The sequence below is a fragment of the Oncorhynchus mykiss genome, chromosome 20 (genome assembly GCF_013265735.2).
Source record: "Oncorhynchus mykiss isolate Arlee chromosome 20, USDA_OmykA_1.1, whole genome shotgun sequence".
In the NCBI taxonomy this organism is placed as follows: Eukaryota; Metazoa; Chordata; class Actinopteri; order Salmoniformes; family Salmonidae; genus Oncorhynchus; species Oncorhynchus mykiss.
In genome coordinates this window covers 11732042-11754435 of record NC_048584.1, presented here as the reverse complement: position 1 = coordinate 11754435, position 22394 = coordinate 11732042, and the positions used below count along the sequence as shown (strand labels likewise).

The following is a 22394-nucleotide window of genomic DNA, read 5'->3' as shown; positions in this document are numbered from 1 at the left end:
ATCGAAGGCCAGACAGTTCGACAGTTGGGTTCACAAGTCTGGCTAACCATTCAACCTCCACAGCTCTCTGGTACTGTATCTGGTGACGCGTTTCACCGACTTACCCACTTGTGAGAATCATGTCTTTATATGACTATGAGCCTATGCATGCATTGAAAAAAAAGATCACCCAGTTATTTGGGTACAACTACTCTACCTCAAAACAGTCATGTCTGTGTTCTGTCACAATCCCGATTCCAAGCATAATGCGTCTTGGACTTTAAAAAAACCTCTGCTCGGTGAATTGAGAGAGAGAGGGATCGTATCATGGCTGTGGTGACATAAAGCAGGGTGTGTGTCACTGTCACTTCTCTCCTCCCAGCGACATGTCAGGGCTAAGACCCCGATTCTGTTGTTCCTTCCCCCCTCAGTGGTAAGACCCTGGCTGTCTGGAGGAAACGTGGTCACCTCTGACCCTTAACATGCTGCGAGATGACTATTCAACCTTCAGGAGCACCAACTCCTCCGGGTAGTCTACTTCTGTCACATTCACTGTTCTCCGTTGTATACTGTTTATTCGTGTAATTTCATTTCATGTCTTTTTTTTTTATGGTGCTGAAACCAGAGAATTGCAATATTGTATTATATGGTAGCCAAAGAGACAAGGTAATAGCAGTAAATAAAAAATGGCATCGAGCTAGAGAGAGAAGCCAAACCCGAGGCTCTAGTCAACAATTCCCTCCTAGGCACTTCCGTTATAGAATTACTGAAAGAGATTCTTTATTCAGTCTGCACATGAAAGAAAATGGAAGTGGGGAGAACATACATGGATTCAAAGACCACAAGAAAAAGCTAAAAGAACCCAAATTTCCTTGGGAATTTTATTAGTAATAATAATCTGCCAAATATACAGCCATTATTGAATCTCTCCTATTATACATTCTCATATAGGTCATTTACAAAAAGTAGGAATTAGTCATCAATTTCGATCCGATATGAGAGAGAAACAGCAGATACACGTCACAATTTCCCCTGCATATTATGTTACTGTATACGTCAGAACAGATCAGCATTCCCCCGGGATGGACAGACAGCAGAACCAACGGGAGGAGATAGAACATTCTGACAGCACTGATACTATACTCCATTTTATTCCAGATCACAGGAAGAAGCATGAGACCAGCCAAGGCTCAATGAAACCCAGGACCCGTATTTACAAAGCATCTCAGAGTAGGAGTGTTGATCTAGGTTCAGGTCCCACCTCTCCATATAAATCGTATTAATTATGCCAAATGTAGGCAGAACTGATCCTATGTCAGGGCTGCGTTTAGTAGGTTTTTACATTTTGGAACGTTCAATTGAATGGAAACGGTGCTGTACTGAACGAGCAGTTAAAACGGGGAGGGGGTTGGGTTGTGGAATGCTGTCAGCATGGCCACTGCTCTTTAAACACGTCACTCATTGCTACAAGCCACACCGCACCACACCCACCAAACGGGAGCAAACGTACCGGTCTTTTCAAAAGCGTACAAGAATGTTTTTGGAGTAATGTGTCGTTTAGTACAAACCGTTCCGCAACGTAGCAAACGTTCAAGCGAACTGAATACGCCTCGGCACTCATACTCTGAGAATATGGCTGAGTTTAAAACAGGCAGCCCAATTCAGGTGTTTTTCCACCAACTGGTCTTTTGACTAATCACGTCAGATATTTTTCAGGACTGATCTGATAGGTTAAAAGACCAATTTGTAAATACATTTCTGACTTGGGCTACCCTTCGGTATGCAGCCTTTGTAAATAAGGGTTCAGAACAAGAATTACAACAAGCTGGAAAATAAATTGTTGATTAGCTAACCCAATCAAATCATCGGATTACTTAGCTACAGTTTGTTGCAAAAAATCTGAGAGAAATTGAGTTTATCCTGTATATACAATAAATGATAACTCACTTCTGATTAGCTCAAGTCTAAAAGACAAAATCCAGTCTTGCCAAATGCCACGAGTGTTTCAATACACCAACTTAAACATTTCAGTCAGGTATTATATAAAACCACTTTGTGGATAAACTAAACAACATTCCCACAATGGGAAAGTCATTGGTTAGTTCACAGCAAAGGGACAGATTTGATACATTAGCTATATTCATTTGTTTTTCAGTGCATTTATTTAAATTTGTTTTTTTAAGAATAGCAGACTTCAGCAAACACAAACCAAAACAATTTTTTGTTAACTTCTTGCCCATTAACTTTACGAAGACACCGTTTACCCAGAAGAAGAAGAAAAATAGAACCGGTGTGTAAACAAGAGATTTCAATTCATTGTAGAACAAGTCGTCATTTTGACTTCACCCAGATGAAACGTAAAGTCCTTGTATAGAGTCCCATCTACCCGTTGTGGCGCTAATGTATTACAACTTCCAAAAGAGCTGCAGAGGGTGTCAACAGTAAACAACCATCTTAGAGGTACCTTAAATCAGTAACGACAGACATTACTGTACCTCTAGAAACAGACCACTTATAGCACATCTATAAAACAAAATGTTATGATTTTTTAAAAATGTTTTTATTGAATGTGCTTATAGATGGGTTATGAGTTACTTGATGAAGATAGTGTCACTAATGTAAATCATTACCACCCGTTCTTTACCTACAATTTGGGGAATTTTACTCAAATAAACAACGGCCCTGTTGCAAAATGCTGAAGCTGGTCGCTTGCTAAGGAGTTGTTGGAACAATAAAATGAAGACATTTTGAGTAAATGTAAAGCTGCCAGAATGAACGTTTTGAAATGAATATATGGAGTAGAAAGAAATAAGGCAGTGATAATAAGTCAAAATATCCTCAAAAGACTGTAAACATCTCTCATAAAAGGTTGTTCCTCCTTACCATTTAAAATATGTACTAAATCGTCAAGGTTTTTTTGACTGATTAGATTATCATCCAAAATAAATGTGTCTTTTGGTATTAGTTTAAAAATCAAACATAAAAATGTAGCACGGTAGCGTATCTGTGAAAAGATCAGCGTATCGTAATGATTTTAACAGACATCAAACATTCTATAGCTATCAGGGTTATTAAGAAGAAGCAAATGGAAAAACAACATTTCTCTTCACTGAAACGATTGACAATATCTTGATAGAGATCACACTGCGGAAGCATTGTCGGGGTAGAGACAACACCACGCGGATCTAATCTTACCTCCAGGCCTTCAAGTTCAGAACTCTATCCAGACCTTGCTCCCTCTCCAACAACAACAAAAAAAGACCCAGTACTTTGGCATTCTATCCCTCTGAACATGAATCACTAGATAAAACAAACTCAAAATCTCTCTCTGGTAAGTCTGTGAATTCATTGTCATCACAGCAGCGTATTGCAATTTCTTCACAATTGAACAGACCATGACACACAGTGTAGTGGGCAGAGGGAGGACAATCTACGTCATACGGATCACCTTCAGCTCTCGTTGGAAAGGCGAACGTAACAGAAACGGCGGTAGCATCTGTCGACAGACTGTGGGATGTGACGACCTAACGAGGAACTCTTTTGTGCTATGCTGATTTTGTGTCACTAATCGTTTGGACAAATCACGATTTCACAGGTGCTCTCGGATCTTTCGAATTTCGGGAAGGGGACATTTGGCCCATAGACTTGTCTGAAACAAGTGTTTCTGTTGGGGGGGGGGGGGGCATCACAAGTCGTGTTAGTATCTTTTAACATGTCCCCCGAGAACTTAACAGAGCATCTGACACACCTAAACAAGACTTTAGTTCTTGTTTTCCGAGATTAATATAATCTTGAAAGTCAATCATGAACAAGTACCACTGCAAATCGGATACAAGTTAAGAAGATCAGGTAAGGCAATTTGGAAGCAAAACATATAGCTAGATAGAGAACAGCAATGCTGAAAGTACTTACCCTCTACTGAGTATAACTTAAAATTGATAAATACAAATCATTCTGGGACAATTAAAAAGACAAAAGGATCAGAAATAAAACAAAAATACATACACTTAATTATAATTATATAAAAAACATACAACATATCATACGCAAGCCAACAAAACGATGGTACTCTTTAGGGATAATCACTTGAGTATTGATTACAGTAGTTTACCTGAGTTAGATACCTGTTAACAGTGGTTAAGAATCAAGAAGCACATACGTCGGACAAAGAGTTATGGAGAAATGACTTCATTGATATAGTGCATATAGTGCAGTGAATCACGGGGCGAGGGACTGGGACTGTAAAACACAGATTAGGTACACTTGACCAATGAGAGACAAGACAAACCACTGGAGAAAGAAGGTTATTGGTGGAGGATCTGCTGCAGCACCTCCAGCAAGTGTTTCAGGCCATAGATGTAGCCTCGGTCCTGGCTCTCGCTGGGGAAGACGTGAGCAAAGTCAATCATCCTCACCTCCACTTCGCTGGCCCTCTGCTCTGGCTGCGGCTCCCCCCGGCCTCCCTCCCCCACTTCCTCTTCTTCCAGTCGTGCTTTGACACCGTTGCCGTTGGGCTGCTCCGACGACACCAGACCTGGGCACTTCCACGTGCTGTTGTGCGCCTGGGGGTTGGGGTCTGTCGTGGCATTGCTGCCGGTGACGTTGCCATGGTGACCCCGGGTGCAGCCCTTCTTGTGCATGGCATACATGGTGGACAGGCTGTAGTCGAGCGGCACGGCAGCGCAGACGTTGTTGTTGTGTTCCAGTACATCCTCGTTGGGCTCGCAGCAGGCGGCAGACGTGGTCTTCTCTGGTAGGCCCCTGGGGATGTGGCCCTCCGGGTTGGGAGGAGGCAGGCCCTCGTATACAAACAACAAGGAGCTGGCATAGAAGGTTAACTGGATCTGGCCCTCGAACCATCTCAGGATGTTCTGGACCTTCAGGATACTGGCAGTGATGGCGTCTTTCCTCAGACTCGTCCCATTATAGAAGAATTTTGATAAACCTGGGAGAGGAACGGGAGAGGTAATTGTTGTTGTTGAAGAATACAATGTTTTCTGATGAGAAATGACGGCGATGATTTAGTCTGTTTAGGAAAACGCATCGGGCATCGTCTAATTGAGAGCAAGCTTGGCTAGCAACTACAAGCGAAACCCCGTGGAAATAGACAGAAAGGTGTACATGTTGTTTATTTTGTGCCGGGATTATTATTGTCTCAGGAGCTCACCGTCTTTGACGGTGTCCTTGAGGAGGCCTCGTCCGTAATGTTGGTCATACGAGTCATAGCCGTCAGAGTTCACCTTGTACACCTGGAGGGTTCGAAAGACAGAAAGGAAGAATGACATTTTATTTAACTAGGCAAGTCAGTTAAGAACAAATTCAAATTTTACAATAACGGCCTACCCCGGGCCAGATCCTCCCCTAAACCGGACGACGCTGGGCTAAATTGTGCGCCGCCCTACGGGACTCCCGATCACGGCCGGTCTAAGGCACTGAGATGCAGTGCCTTAGACCGATGCGCCACTCGGTGCGGACAAGAAACAGTTAGATGCAGCACATAGATCTATTGTTTGTTCTCATATGGAAGCACTAACAAGCAATGCTTAACTTCAAAAGGAGATGACGTGTCTCTATATAACAAACTCAAAGTGATACAATCATGGGTGGAATACTCCCTCTGGTGGAGAAACTATTTTTACACAATTTTCTCAAAACATTTAGAATATGATGCACATACATATGTGACATAATATATTTTTTTCCAAGATATATTAATAGCAATGTGAGTAGATCTCTGAAGTCTGTGAGGACTCCGAGATAATTCCATTCCCACGCCGAGAGGAGCAAAACTGTTGTCTTCCCCAGAGGGATTCCTCCCTTCTATCACTGCAATCCGGAACATCATTATCAGTAATTAGTCTTATCACCCTGTGGTGATCAGCAGATTTTTTCCATACTCCGTGCCAGAAAGCCTTTGACCCTGGGGCAAACACAGGGCATGTCAGTGGACGACCCCTCGTGCTGAAAGGTCTGTGTTCTTACAAAGCCTAGACTATGATGAATCTTATTCACTTACTAGTCTACCTTATTGACGAGTGAGAAGACAACCTGGTATGACAGAGCTTGCCAGTGCAGGTCCTAGGCCATGTGGAGGCAAATATTCCAGAAGTGAAAACTACACCGGTGGTCCTCAACATTCATTTCCCAAAGCAGAGTGCGACAGGCACTATTACTCATTCATTTGCCGATTGACATTGGAGTTAAGAACAGTTATGTTATCATGACCCTCAGAGACCTGTGAGGAACACCCAAAGGAGGGGAGGGCATAAATGGTGATTGGGGTAAAGGTCCTAGTCAACAGATCTGGAGATCAGTCAGATAGAAGCTAGCTCCATCCTGTTCTACTGGTGGCTAGAGGCTTCCTATTACTGACCTCCCAAGAGGCTGCTGTTTGGTAACCAAAAGACAAACTCAAAATGTCGTTGCGCACAGAAAAAAAGGGAACAAATGAGTCACTGACAAACACAAAACAGGTGGGGTTTAGAAAGGGTTCTAAAAGGCATCAATGTGGGTGACTACTGGGTGCTGGCCAAGCAACTTCAGTGGGGTCTTAAAAAACACCCACCATGGATGCCCACTGGATTTGCCTGAGAAAAGACAAACTAAAAAAAATAATAATTAGGAAGTACCAATGGATATAAAGAAAAACTGCCAGATGAAGGCTGTGTTCGGCTCTCTAATGTGGAAGAGCTAACGTGAGGTGTAGTTCTCCCAACATCTCCTCTCCAACTGATGCACTGGGCCAGCAGGTCTTAAATACCAGCTGGGCCTGCGCAGGTGAAAAACATCCTGACTAACGAGGTGCTAGGTTACACATGCTAAAACGGAGAGAAAAACCCTAGCCTGTAACACTACAAACACTGAACAAGGCTTACATTTTTACAACAACTAGTACTACAGAATTAGTTACACAGGCAAGATAATAGACCAGCAAAGTGGAACGTTTAACTGATTAGACTATTTGCCATGCATTCAAAATGCCTTTTGTCTGCGTGCACTTTTCAGGTATGTACAGTGCATTCGGAAAGTATGCAGACCACTTTCCCTTTTCCACATTTTGTTACGTTACAGCCTTATTCTAAAATTGGTTAAATTGGTTTTTTTTCTCCCCTTCATCAATATACACACACAGTAAGCAGTGATTAAAGCAAAACATTTTTTATTAACTGAAATTTCATATTTACATAAGTATTCAGACCCTTTACTCAGTACCTTGTTGAAGCACCTTTGGCAGCGAGTACAACCTCAAGTCTTCTTGGGTATGACACTACAAGCTTGGCATTTAGGGAGTTTCTCCCATTCTTCTCTGCAGATCCTCTCAAGCTTTGTCAGGTTGGATGGGGAATGTCATGGCACAGCTATTTTCAGGTCACTCCAGAGATGTGCGATCGGATTCAAGTCCGGGCTCTGGCTGGGCCACTCAAGGACATTCAGAGACTTGTCCCGAAGCAGGAGCAGGCTTTCATCAAGGATCTCTCAGTACTTTGCTCCGTTCATCTTTCCCTCCATCCTGACTAGTCTCCCAGTCCCTGCCACTGAAAAACATCCCCACAGCATGATGCTGCCATCACCATGCTTCACCGTAGGGATGGTGCCAGGTTTCCTCCAGACATGACGCTTGGCATTCAGGCCAAAGTAATCAATATTGGTTTCATTAGACTAGAGAATCTTGTTTCTCATGGTATGACAGTCCTTTAGGTGCCTTTTGGCAAACACCAAGCGGGCTGTCATGTGCCTTTTACTGAGGAGTGGCTTCCGTCTGCCCACTCTACCATAAAGGCCTGATTGGTGGAATGCTGCAGAGATGGTTGTCCTTCTAGAAGGCTCTCCCATCTCCACAGAGGAACTCTGGAGCTTTGTCAGAGTGACCATCGGGTTCTTAGTCACCTCCCTGACCAAGGCCCTTCTCAGTTTAGCCTGGCGGCCAGCTCTGGGTAAAGTCTTGGTGGTTCCAAACTTCTTCCATTTAAGAATGATGGAGGCCACTGTGTTCTTGGGGACCTTCAATGCTGCAGACATGTTTTGGTACCCTTCCACAGATCTGCAAATTATGGTGGAAAATAAGTATTTGGTCACCTACAAACAAGCAAGATTTCTGGCTCTCACAGACCTGTAACTTCTTCTTTAAGAGGCTCTTCTGTCCTCCACTCGTTACCTGTATTAATGGCACCTGTTTGAACTTGTTATCAGTATAAAAGACACCTGTCCTCAAACAGTCACACTCCAAACTCCACTATGGCCAAGACCAAAGAGCTGTCAAAGGACACCAGAAACAAAATTGTAGACCTGCACCAGGCTGGGAAGACTGAATCTGCAATAGGTAAGCAGCTTGGTTTGAAGAAATCAACTGTGGGAGCAATTATTAGGAAATGGAAGACATACAAGACCACTGATAATCTCCCTCGATCTGGGGCTCCACGCAAGATCTCACCCCGTGGGGTCAAAATTATCACAAGTGAGCAAAATTCCCAGAACCACACGGGGGGGACCTAGTGAATGACCTGCAGAGAGCTGGGACCAAAGTAACAAAGCCTGACATCAGTAACATACTACGCCGCCAGGGACTCAAATCCTGCAGTGCCAGACGTGTCCCCCTGCTTAAGCCAGTACATGTCCAGGCCCGTCTGAAGTTTGCTAGAGAGCATTTGGATGATCCAGAAGAAGATTGGGAGAATGTCATATGGTCAGATGAAACCAAAATATAACTTTTTAGTAAAAACTCAACTCATTTGGAGGATAAAGAAAGCTGAGTTGCATCCAAAGAACAGCATACCTACTGTAAAGCATCGGGGTAGAAACATCATGCTTTGGGGCTGTTTTTCTGCAAAGGGACCAGGACGACTGATCCGTGTAAAGGAAAGAATGAATGGGGCCATGTATCGTGAGATTTTGAGTGAAAACCTCCTTCCATCAGCAAGGGCATTGAAGATGAAACGTGGCTGGGTCTTTCAGCATGACAATGATCCCAAACACACCGCCCGGGCAACGAAGGAGTGGCTTCGTAAGAAGCATTTCAAGGTCCTGGAGTGGCCTAGCCAGTCTCCAGATCTCAACCCCATAGAAAATCTTTGGAGGGAGTTGAAAGTCTGTGTTGCCCAGCAACAGCCCCAAAACATCACTGCTCTAGAGGAGATCTGCATGGAGGAATGGGCCAAAATACCAGCAACAGTGTGTGAAAACCTTGTGAAGACTTACAGAAAACATTTGACCTCTGTCATTGCCAACAAAGGGTATATAACAAAGTATTGAGATAAACTTTTGTTATTGACCAAATACTTATTTTCCACCATAATTTGCAAATAAATTCATAAAAAATCCTACAATGTGATTTTCTGGAAAAAAAATTTCAAATTTCTAATAGTTGAAGTGTACCTATGATGAAAATTACAGGCCTCATCTTTTTAAGTGGGATAACTTGCACAATTGGTGGCTGACTAAATACAGTGGGGCAAAAAAACATGTAAGGTATTTCAGTTCATTTACTTTTAAAACATTTGCAAAAACTTCTAAAAACCTTTTTTCATATTGTCATTACGGGGTATTGTGTCTAGATTGAGAATATTTGTTATTCATTTAATCAATAAGGCTGTAACGTAACAAAATGTGGAAAAGGTTAAGTGGTCTGAAAACTTTCCGAATGCAGTGTAAATATGCTGACGTGTAAGGCCATGTTCAATAAAACCATTTAGCACGTGGTAGTATTTTGCAGTCCAGCTGTATTGAAATCTTGCGATAGGCATGACTGTTTAACAAAGTTTGAGGAAAGTGACACGTTGAGTTTTCCATATACCAAGGCAACACTGAAAGCTGCTCTATACTTAATCCGTGGTGTCAATGTAAAAGCATAACAATCCTGTTGTTGAGGGGACCAATCAACTATATTCCAATAGGCTGGATTTGGTCGTTGGGGGTAGAGATGAGGACTCTCCTGTAAGTCATTATGGAATGGAAGAATAGTGGTATGTTGGTTTTAGCCCTGTGTGATTGACTGGTCAGCGACGACCAACCCTGTGTTCAAACAGAGAGGACTTCAGAATGGAACCGGATGAGGAATGGAACTCTTCACATAAACATGAACCAAAACATGTGTGAGGTGTGAAGCCAGTCAGACAGTAACTGGGAAGTAGGACATTGGAACAGGTGACGTTGGACTAATGAGATGCATCTACAGTGCATTTGGAAGGTATTCAGACCGCTTCACATTTTCCACATTTTGTTATGTTACAGCCTTATTCTAAAATGTATTAAATTAAACATTTTCCTCATCAATCTACACACAATACCCCATAATGACAAAGCGAGAAAAAAAACAGGTTGACATTTTTGCAAATGTATAAAAAAAAATCTAAAAATGAAATACCCTATTTACGTAAGTATTCAGACCCTTTACTGTGAGACTCGAAATTGAGCTCAGCTGTATCCTGTTTCTAATGATGATCCTTGAGATGTTTCTACAACCTGGAGTCCACCTGTGGTAAATTAAATTGATTGGACATGATTTGGAAAAGCACCCACCTGTCTATATAAGGTCCCACAGTTGACAGTGCATGTCAGAGCAAAAACCAAGCCATGAGGTTGAAGGAATTTCCTAGTCAGGATGGAGGGAAAGATGAACGGCGCAAAGAACATGGAGAGATCCTTGATGAAAGCCTGCTCCTGCTTCGGGACAAGTCTCTGAATTTCCTTGAGTGGCCCGTGCAATGGTATAAGTATTCAGAGACTTGTCCCGAATCCACTCCTGCATTGTCCTGTTGGGTCGTTGTCCTGTTGGGTCGTTGGAAGGTGAACCGTCGCCCCATTTTGAGGTCCTGAGCGCTCTGGAGCAGGCTTTCATCAAGGATCTCTCTGTAATTTGCCCTGTTCATCTTGCCCTCCATACCGACTAGTCTCCCAGTCCCTGCCACTGAAAAACATCCCCACCTCATGATGCTGCCACCACTACCATGCTTCACCGTATGGATGGTGCCTGGTTTCCTCCAGACGTGATGCTTCAGGCCAAAGAAATCAATCTTGGTTTCATCAGACTAGAGGATCTTGTTTCTCATGGTCTGAGTCCTTTAGGTGTCTTTTGGCAAACTCCAAGCGGGCTGTTATATGCCTTTTACTGAGGTCGGCTTCCGTCTGGCCACTACCATAAAGGCTTGATTGATGGAGTGCTGCAGAGATGGTTGTCTTTCTGGAAGGCCCTCCACTGAGGAACTGTCAAAGTGAACATCAGGTTCTTTTATCCAGTATTTTTTGCTCATCTTTATCAAGGTTGCCAATAATTCTGGAGGTGGACTGAACATGTACAGTTAGATGGGTCAGAGGATCAGGTACACTCAAGGTCATGGATATTTTAACGTTGTTCAAAGGCAGTGTTTCTTAATCCTGGTCCCAGGACCCAAAAGGGCGCACACCCTCACACACCCAACCCCAATGAAAGGCTTGATGATGTTGAATAGTTCAATAAAAAAAGTGAGAGAGCGCTAGGGCAAGGACATTGTTCAAAAGGTAGTGTTTCTCAATCCTTAAAAGGGGTCAGAACCAGGGCAAAGAAACACCACTCAAGAGGTACATGGATAAGTATGGTAGCAGATTTTCAGCAGGACCAAGCCAGCCATACAGAATATGGAGGCAAATCAGATAATTAAAAATAAATACCAAAAGCAGCATCAACAGTCAAGCAAGCAATTTACAAGTCGAAAGGGGAGGTCTGGCCTCTGGAGAAGGAATGATATACATCATTTTGGAATTAAATACACTTTGAAAGGGAAAACGTATAACACACTTTTTCTAGTTTTACAAAGTGAACCAAATCCTGCAGCCATCAACTGGGCGACGGTGGGTGAACAGTTTTCCCACTCAAGGTCTATGCGTCTCTTGGATAGGATACTAGCAAAACGCGATTGCATCCTGCATTGCCCGGATACCATTAAGCCAGTAAGTGATAGACCAGAAAGGGCGAGCAGAGGGCACACTTCTACATTGACTCCAAACATAAGGCATTGTTGCAAAAACACTTGACCTAAACACAACAATCTTTGAATCGTCCTTCTAGCTCTGGTTCGGCTGCCCAGGCAGGTTTATCAACACCTGGTAAAAGCCCTTGGAGGGATTATTGACATTGCGTTCCTGTGATTACAATGTTAACGGAAAACAACTAGTCTGATGGCGGAGATGAGGTCATCGGGTGATGAGGTCATCGGGTATTGATTCTACTTGTTCAATGCTAGTGAGTGTACAAAACAACACAGTGTACAAAACAGTAGGAAGACCTTCCTAATATTGAGTTGCACTCCCCTTTGGCCCTCAGAACAGCCTCAATTTGTCGGGGGATGGACTCTACCAGGAGTTTAAATGTTCCACAGGGATGCCGGACCATGTTGACTCCAATGCTTCCGACACTTGTGTCAAGTTGACTTGATAGACATGAGGGAACTATTGAGCACAAAAAAAGTCATGCAGCGCTGCAGTTCGCCTGGCACCTACTACTATACCCCGTTCAAAGGCTCTTAAAATCGTTTGTCTTGCCCATACACCCTCTGAATGGCACACATACACAATCCATGTCTCCATTGTCTCAAGGCTTAAAAATCCTCCTTTAACCAGTCTCTTCCCCTTCATCTACACAAGTGGATTTAACAGATGACATCAATAGGGGATCATGGCCGTCACCTGGATCCACTTAGTCAGTTCCTAATGAATTGGTACTCAGCGTATTGAGTTGAGGTCTGGCAACAACAACAAAAAAATCATTGAACTTTCTTTTTCTGACCATGACAAATTTGACATAACAGAAACTATTAATATAATGAAGATAGTGAATATCAATAGTGATCTAATCTACCCTTCATATAGAAATAACCTCATATCCTGCCACATAGAAATAACCTCATATACTGCCACATAGAAATAACCTCATATCCTGCCACATAGAAATAACCTCATATCCTGCCACATAGAAATACCCTCATATCCTGCCATATAGAAATAACCTCATATTCTGCCCTGCCCGTCTCTCAACCTTTATTTTCTCAAAATGCTTACTAATGCCAAGTAACCACTAATGATGATCAATTTAGTAATTTCAATTACTTCCTTTCAATAAAACTTTTCACCCACCCGTTGCTGATTTTTCCTAAATATCTGTATTTTACAGTCTAGCAGTACTTTGAGATCCAACAGCATAAAAATGACAAACTTTCTGAGCATTTCTATCTCAAAGCGCCATGATGGTCAAGTTGACCACATCAGTGCATTTGGAAAGTATTCAGACTTCTTGACTTTTTTTCCACATTTTGCTACGTTACAGCCTTATTCTAAAATGGATTCAATTGTTTTTTCCCCCTCAAACTGTGGGAGCTTATATAGATACTGTAGGTGTGTGCCTTTCTGAATCATGTCCCATTAATTGAATGTACACAGTTGGACTCCAAATCGAGTCTCAGAGCAAAGGGTTTGAATACTTAGGTATATGATTTTTTAAAAATGTTCTATCAAATTTGCAAAAATGTTTTAAAAAAACTTTTCGTTTTGTCATTATGGGGTATTGTGTGTAGATTAATGCATTTAAAAAAAATCAATTTTAGAATAAGGCTGTAAACGACACAAAATGTGGAAATAGGGAAGGGGTCTGAATACTTACCGAATGCACTGTATGCCTATTTAACACTACCAATAGCCACCAATACCTATTTTAACTAATAATAATCTATTTAATATACAGTTGAAGTCGGAAGTTTACATACCTTTGCCAAATACATTTAAACTCAGTTTCACAATTCCTGACATTTAATCCTAGTAAAAATTCCCTGTCTTAGGTCAGTTAGGATCACTACTTTATTTTAAAAATGTGAAATGTCAGAATAATAGTAGAGAGAATAATTTATTTCAGCTTTTATTTCTTTCATCACATTCCCAGTGGGTCAGAAGTTTACATACACTCAATTAGTATTTGGTAGACTTGCCTTTAAATTGTTTAACTTGGGTCAACCGTTTCTGGCAGCCTTCCACAAGCTTCCCATAAGTTGGGTGAATTTTGGCCCATTCCTCCTGACAGAGCTGGTGTAACGGAGTCAGCTTTGTAAGCCTCCTTGCTCGCACACGCTTTTTCAGTTCTGCCAACAAATTTTTTTTAGGATTGAGGTCAGGGCTTTGTGATGGCCACTCCAATACCTTGACTTTGTTGTCCTTAAACCATTTTGCCACAACTTTGGAAGTATGCTTGGGGTCATTGTCCATTTGCGACCAAGCTTTAACTTCCTGACTGATATCTTGAGATGTTGCTTCAATATATACACATAATTTTTCCTCCTCATGATGCCATCTATTTTGTGAAGTGCACCAGTCCCTCCTGCAGCAAAGCACCCCCACAACATGATGCTCCCACCCCAATGCTTCACGGTTGGGATGGTGTTCTTTGACCTGCAAGCCTCCCCTTTTCCCTCCAAACATAACGATGGTCATTATGGCCAAACAGTTCTATTTTTGTTTCATCAGACCAGAGGACATTTCTCAAAAAAGTACGATCTTCATACCAACGTGCAGTTGCAAACCATAGTCTGGCTTTTTTCTGGCGGTTTTAGAGTTGTGGGTTCTTCCTTGCTGAGCGGCATTTCCGGTTATGTCGATATAGGACTTGTTTTACTGTGGATATAGATACTTTTGTACACGTTTCCTCCAGCATCTTCACAAGGTCCTTTGCTGTTGTACTGGGATTGATTTGCACTTTTCTCACCAAAGTGCGTTCATCTCTAGGAGACAGAACGTGTCTCCTTCCTGAGCGGTATGACCGCTGCGTGGTCCCATGGTGTTTATACTTGCATACTATTGTTTGTACAAATTGCTCCCAAGGATGAACCAGACTTGTGAAGGTCAACAATTATTTTTTCTGATGTCTTGACTGATTTGTTTTGATTTTCCTATGATGTCAAGCAAAGAGGCACTGAGTTTGAAGGTAGGCCTTGAAATACATCCACAGGTACACCTCCAATTGACTGAAATGATGTCAATTAGCCTATCAGAAGCTTCTAAATTGTAAACAATTGTTGGAAAACATTACTTGGTGTCATGTACAAAGTAGATGTCCTAACCGACTTGCCAAAACTATAGTTTTGTGGCGTGGTTGAAAAATATGTAAACCATTTATAATTTTGTTTAGGTGGGTCTTAAGTGGGCTCCCGAGTGGCACAGCGGTCTAAGGTACTGCATCTCAGTGCTAGAGGCACCCTGGTTCGAATCCAGGCTGTATCACAACCGGCCGTGATTGGTAGTCCCATAGTGCGGCGCACAATTGGCCCAGTGTCGTCCGGGTTTAGCCAGTGTAGGCCATCATTGTAAATAAGAATTTGTTCTTAACTGGACTTGCCTAGTCAAATAACGATTAAATAAAAAATGTATTAAGAAACATGTTAAGAAAATTCATTTCAAAAGAAAAGAATAGCATATTTTGAGTATAATTATGTTCCGTTATTACGTCTGTGCTAGTAGCCTAGGCTATATTGCTGTGCCGTGCCAATGTAATACACTAGTTTATTTAGCAGCCATTCCCCTGTCCTTATGACAATCAACACATATTTTACAATTAGAATATAAAGAAAGAATATTTTCCCCAAACAAGCTATTGCTGAGTGTCGCTAGTATTCACGTTGTAAACATGGTGATTCTACAAAAAAATGTGATATTCTGAAGAGCCCTCTTCAGAGCCCTGAAGAGCCCATCCCCTCAATTTTTGAGTTGTTTGGCAAATGTATCGAACCCACAAATGCTGATGCTTCAGATACTCAACTAGTTTAAAGAAGGCCAGTTTTATTGATTCTTTAAATCAGCACAACTGTTTTCAGCTGCTCTAAAATAATTGCAAAAGGGTTTTCTAGCGATCAATTAGCCTTTTAAAATGACAAACTTAGATTAGCTAACACAAGGTGCCATTGGAACACAGGAGTGATGGTTGCTGATAATGGGCCTCTGTATGCCTATGTAGATATTCCATTAAAAAGCAGCTGTATCCAGCTACAATAGTCATTTACAACATTAACAATGTCTACACAGTATTTCTGATCAATTTCATGTTATGTAAATGGACTAAACAATTGTTTTTAAAAAGAGCTTTTCTTTCCAAAACAATGACATTTCTAAGTGACTCCAAACTTTTGAACGGTAGTGTAGGTGTTAGAAAGTTTAGTATCTGCTCTTTCCGGTGGTATATAGGAATCAAAACACTTGGACTGCATGTGGCTCTGTAGGAGGATTGGAAAAAGTCACTTTTTTGAATACATTATTTTTTTTAAAGCATGCTCTCCTTCACAAACTGTGCTGTTCATCAGTCAACTTCAGAACGGAATAGGCATTTACTGTAACTTCAGGTACCAACTCAATAAAAACAAGGAATACATTTCAGCCGTTTCAAAAACATAGCTCTGCTATTAAGATCTTTTACTGTCCGACTACTTCGCTTGAAGAGACAATCATGTTTACACCGGAGAGGGGTTACTCTTGGCCGAGTCTCACCCGCAACCTCCACAGGTGGCATAGAGGACGGACGGGAGAATTTCTCAGCTTTACACTTCAGTAATAAGTAGTCGCGAGTATTTGTTTGGATACCGCTCAATAATTGCAGCGTAAAAAAACAGCCTAAGGTACTTCCTCCAAGTTCTCATATAGCCCCTCTCATTAACATGAATGGCAGTAGCAGTTAGAGAGGCCTTTTCAACCCAATGGGAGGGGCTCATAAGGAGGCTGAATAGGGAGACTCACCCTCATTCCGAGAACCAGGAAGCCAATCTCCTCCATTAGCGGGTACTTCTTGATCTGCTGGTCCCGCTTCTCGTAGGAGGCGTAGGGGTCGTAGCTCTTCTGGCCTATCTTCACGTCCATAATACAGGGCTTCTGGAACCGCCGAGTGACATCCTCAAGTTTCAGGTACAGCTCTGTGATGTCATCAGAGGGCGGCGCAGAAATAAGGCGTGGGAGAGAGACATTTTGAAATGAATCAACACATTTGGCCACTAGAATGATAGACGAGGCTTTGTTTCACCACTACAGTGTCATGTTCCTAGGAGCAAAGCAGAACACTGTCATGATTGTTTACATTTAACAGCTGGAGAGCTCTGCTGTGAAACCATCTGAATGGACAAGTCTTTCTGAATTAAGTTCTGACCTAGGATCAGTTTATCCAATTTAGATCAGAATGACTAACATTTTATGGGCAGGGAGGACCTGATTCTAGATTAGCACTTCTCCTCCGAGTTTATTTGTGAATACAGGCCCCGGGTACATGTTGAAATAATATCCCAGGTAGGTTTAAGGATTTTTGCTATGTGCCGGTGTTTACCGTTAGGAGATTCAGGAGAGGACCAGGCGCCAAAGTATTTGGGGAGGTGATGCTGAAGGTCCAACAGACACGGATCACAGCAGTCCTCGGCGTAGACCTGTCAGAAGCAAAGGACGGTTAGGACATACTTTATACTTGTTGAAGAATCACATTCACCATCTCTATGTGGGAATGTCTGTCTTTATTGACGGAGATGTTGTTTTACCAACACGTTGCATGTATAACAAATATTAAGAGTAATGCGATAGTAGAGTACAAACATTTATTTTCCTTCCCTTTTATTATTCACTACAGTGAAATGATGGTGGTGAAAGTAGCCAAGTTTGTAATACGTGACTCCTCTGTAAGAGAGTATTTCCAAAGCAACCATTTCGTCCTGTGTACATTTAGTCCACTTTAACAATAGTAGAGAAAGCGGTGCCAGTGGAAAATCTCTGATAATGCTTTGGCTAAATGTTGTTGCAGTGGACATGCTGAGGCAAACACCTTTCTTAAGCCCTTAAATAAACAGATAGCCCTCTGGTTTATACGTGGGGAGTGTGCTGACCTTGCCCATTGATTGAGCTAGTAGAGATGTGGACTACATTACTGTGCCCAGTATTGCCATAACAAAGGCCCCCCAGAGCCACTGTAAAGGGGCCAGAATGCTAGGCGTCCTTAAGAACTATTCTGGGCGATTGAACGATAGAATGGTTTAGGACTAATCATTCACTTTTTGTTAACTCATTTAATCTACACGTCAACTTGAACATAAACTTTGTTCAAACTGACATGGGAGAACTGTTCCCTAGTAAAAAAAAAAAAAAGTTTTGAAAGTGATGCAGAACAGCAATTTCATAAAGTGCACACTGTACAGTGAAAATGATTGTACCTTCAGACAATAACATGTATATCTATAGATTTTGTGCATCAGAAGGTGGATGGTTACCATGCTGTAGAACTGCATCTCTCTAGGACCTCGGGGAGGGGGCTGTAGCTGTTTGAGTACTGTGCCATCAGGATGTTGCAATATGCCTGTTGAAACAAAAGGTGTGGTCCATTCTGACACTTAGCAAAGATCTAGTACTGGTTGCAGCATAAAAGTCAAGTCAGAATATCTCAAAAAGACATCCTTCCGGCTAAATAATCAATGATCAGACATGACTGGATTGGAGAATGTGACCGAGAGGGCCCTAGCTTTCACAATTGTGCAACCATTTTAGAATTGGAGTTACTTCAAGAGAGAAAGGAAGGAGGCCTTTCTAAAGTACTGAGACAGGGCCAAACAGTTTGCCAGTTATACCCAGCTGAGAAGTGCAAAGGTTAACTTGTATTTAATGTGAAGTCATAAAAAACGATGCACCTTATCAAAGACAACTGGGCACCAGTATCATATATATAGTAAGATACTTTACACTCACTCTGAGACTTAGCTCCAATATGAGATAGAATAAAGTGGGGAAAGAATGGACAGCAATCCACTCAACTAAATGTTACTGCCTCAGGCACAGATTGAACCTTACACCTAAAATCAGTTGAAATAGTGACATTTGAAACTGAGAAGAAAGCACCGGCATGTTCCTGTACGTTACGTCATATGCAGTAGGCTATGCTGATTAGAATATGCACCGGTTGGTCGTGGGATTGTGGATTTACAGCTAGCGATACTGTCTATGGCAAAGAATTTACCCAGGCCTGGCCTTCCCACTGGTAGGAAATGAACACTCCAAGCGTCAGCGTTTAATCAACTCAGAGGTTAAACGTGTGTCAAGAGTCTTGACCTAAATACAAGTCTGACACCCAAGCCCTGGCTGAGGGTAGGATTCAACTGAGAGGCTCTTAGCAGAGAGACAACACGGATTACATCCTACTGACACTGGCGCTCTGTCACTGTCTCCAAGGACAGAAATAATACATTGGCCCCTTCAGCTAAGGGAGTGTTACTTCAAACATTGGATGTGTAGGCCTAATTCATGATTTAGGCTATAGCCACTGGTAAGTTGCCTGGTGAGTTTTGTAGGCTACAACTAAGTGGATGATCAAGAGTGATAGTGGTGATAGAAGCCAAACTGGATTTCAGTTGCTTGATTACAATAGGAGAGCAGATACTACAGGCTTCAACTAAAGTACACAAAAGGCTACAAGCAGGTGCTCTATTCTGTTATTGACTGACATTATGAAACCTATCACCATGGCTTGTTTGCTCCATAGCGTTGTCCTGGTGATAAAGAATCATGGGGGGGGGGGAGTTTAGCCTACTTCTGTCAGCTTTTCTGAGGTATTGTCATTGAACAAAAACTGAGCTATTCTACCATGCAGACCAAGATTGCAAAATTAAATGCAACTCAGTAGTGGATAAACAACATGCACCGTCGCGGCGAGAGGAGAACATATTGGATAAGTCCAGTCACTGACCTACTTTATCAACGCCATACTTATGACCGGCCACCTGATGGGAGAGTGGCACACATCCGTTCAGGTGCGCCGCCTGCGATCCTCCCTGAGCGGTCTTCTCTTTCACTGAGCCGGAGAGGCAAGTTCCCAGGTTCAGCATGGGACTATTGATTTCCAGTCTTCCCAAAGCTAAAGATGAGTCCACTGTCTGACGTTGAGTTGACATTAGCAAATCAATGGTTTTCAAAAAAATAAAATAAAAATAGCCAATCTATAATTCACATGTTGATATTATGTAATCAGAGCGGCCCCAGCACGATTTCGAACACCGAGGGATGTCTTCATCGAATTCGTCAAATGGGCTCGCGTTAAGCACCAAGTCTAACCTAGTATTTACAATGTAGCGAGGCTCCAAAAGCACTGCTACAATGATTTTCATATCTTCGTCGGCAACATTAATACACTCTGGCCACATCCCACTTCCTCACAAGGGAGACGAACACACTCCTCTCACACAAAAAAAAATGTTCTGATGACACAAGAACGATATCCGCATGCAATCTCGAAAAATGTTTGTCTCTTCGAAACTACCTCGAGCGCGACCGTAGTTGGCTATTTGGGATACAAACACAAACGAGCCCCGTTGTTGTCTGCTTACATTTTACACGTCCCACGATGCTAAAATACAGGCTGCTAGCGGTGACATCACATCTGACACACAGGCTCCTCAACGCGAAATTGTTTCACAACCAAAATAAGCACGGGAAACAATGTCATGACGGACACACTATCGATATCTTTAAATAGTAGCAATGACGTTCACCTTCGAACAGTACCCAATGTGGGCGGCTATCAACATGTCATCTTGCTGGCTACCAACCTAACCTACTACACTTGCGACACTGCCCCTACTGTCGCAATTCTGTCTACTTCTGGCAACAGCTTCAGTGCAGTGACTTTTCCATCACTGTCGAAAAAAAATGCCTAAAAATTCTAATGTGGCCCACGCCTACATTCTAGTTGAGTCAGGTAAAACCATGATTTGATTTAATGTTTTACATTTGCATAAGGTTTATCATCACTGTCCACAAATGAATTTAATGTAGTTGATGACTTTATAATTCTGAAACTTCAAGTTGTATTCGTCGTATGTACTGATATACAAATGATATATACTCATGGTAAACTAAATGCCTACATGCCGGTTTCTTCTCGGCAATGCAAAAACAAAAGGAAATAATCAAATATATGAATACGAACATAAAGTAAAAGGAGTCAGGGTACGTTATCACTAGTTTTCTTTCCAGCGCTTTGATTGACGTCACATCCTGTAACTAAGACTCAATAACAAATCACACTGGCCCTATAGTGGTAATTATAGGCCTTATCTGTTGTAAAATCTTCGTAATTGAGCCACATCTTGTAAACATGCCTGGTTCTAAACAAGTTAATTGCATTCGAGATTTCCACTCAGCAATCATAACTTTGGAGATAATTAGTATACTGTTTATAGACCCACCCATAATGCATAATAGTCATTTAATTTAATCATAATGTTTAGAGTATGGAAGGATTTTAATCAAGTAGGCTGAACAATCCCATCATGGAACAACACGAAATAGACCCCCCCCCCCCCCCAAAAAAAAAAAACAACAACATGAAAACAACATGTAAAGAACAATGTGGTGTCTTGTCCACCAGATGGCAGAGGAGACCAGGGCAATCTGTATCAAAATGGAAGAAACGCTGCATCAATCTCCCAGCCCCCATTTCTCCCCCCGCCCCCCCCCCCCCCCCCCCCCTCCCCCCCTTCCTCTTTGCCTTTTCTCTCTCCCGTTCCCCCTCCTTTTCTCCTCTCTCTTCCCTTCCCTCTGTGTCCCTCGTTTTGTGTCAACGGTGCAATTGGAATAAAGGTATTTAAAGGTGTGTGTGTGTATGAATGCGTGCGTACGTACGTGCGTGAGTCTGTCGACTTGTGCGTGTGTGTGTGTCATCACAGTTATGTGTGCCTGTCATCCTGCTCTTCTAGATCAATGGAACACAGTTGCGTAGCAACCTGTGATGGGAGGACAAAGAGTAACATAGATTAGATAAAGACCAAGGGAGGAAGGGAGACGGAGGGACTCAGAGGTAGGGAGGGAGACCTTCACAGTGGTCTCTGGAAAAGTAGAAAAAAGGCTGTAAGAGGGGTAGTAGGCGACAAATGTGTTTGTATGTGTGTGTCAGGGTTGGGGTCAATGCCATTTAAATTCCAGTCAATTCAGAAAGTGAACCAAATTCCAATTTTTAAGAGAAATGGGATTCCAGTATATTTCCTAAAATGACTGGAATTTAAATGGAATTTATCCCAACCCTGGCGTGTATATGAGAGCAGCCCAGAACTTAGTGCGAACTCGTGATGCTCAGAGCCAAAGCGTCAGACCACTGCGCTTTGGCAGTTCACAATGCTCTAGTAAGCCGTGAGAATACTTGATGATACTTAATGGCGGGGACACACACCCCAAAAATCTGAGGAGTCACAAAGTAGGTGACGGTGGCTTGGGGGTGGAGAATTGACGTAAATTATGCTTAATTCTATATCAAATATGTGTAAACTTTTCTGCATATCTAAGCATACCTCTTGAGCTGTCTGTATCCTTCTGACTGGTGTTTCTTTTTTAAATACACTACTTATGCTTCTCTGCATCTCTGCTAAAGTCTGGCTTAAAGATGGAAAGGAATGTGAGTC

At 42.2% G+C, this 22394-nt stretch overlaps 1 protein-coding gene across 1 annotated transcript; it reads right to left on the bottom strand.

Annotated features, from left to right (window-relative positions):
- Positions 1-832: 832 nt before the first annotated feature.
- On the bottom strand, positions 833-20668 carry ipmkb (inositol polyphosphate multikinase b). The gene is made up of 6 exons (XM_021575723.2): positions 19688-20668; positions 18222-18307; positions 17294-17390; positions 16717-16889; positions 5147-5228; positions 833-4924 (listed from the first exon to the last, which is right to left on the bottom strand). The coding sequence occupies exons 1-6, from the start codon at positions 19890-19892 to the stop codon at positions 4284-4286; spliced, it is 1284 nt and encodes a 427-aa protein (XP_021431398.1). The 5' UTR covers positions 19893-20668; the 3' UTR covers positions 833-4283.
- Between the last annotated feature and the right edge of the window lie 1726 nt (positions 20669-22394).

Coding starts and splice junctions, on each gene's coding strand:
- ipmkb (XM_021575723.2), bottom strand. CDS start 19,892: ATGTCAACTCAACGTCAGACAGTGGACTCATCTTTAGCTTTGGGAAGA. Junction 18,308..19,687: donor GTATGGCGTTGATAAAGTAG/GTCAGTGACTGG, acceptor TTGTTTCAACAG/GCATATTGCAACATCCTGAT. Junction 16,890..17,293: donor CTCTCCTGAATCTCCTAACG/GTAAACACCGGC, acceptor ATGACATCACAG/AGCTGTACCTGAAACTTGAG.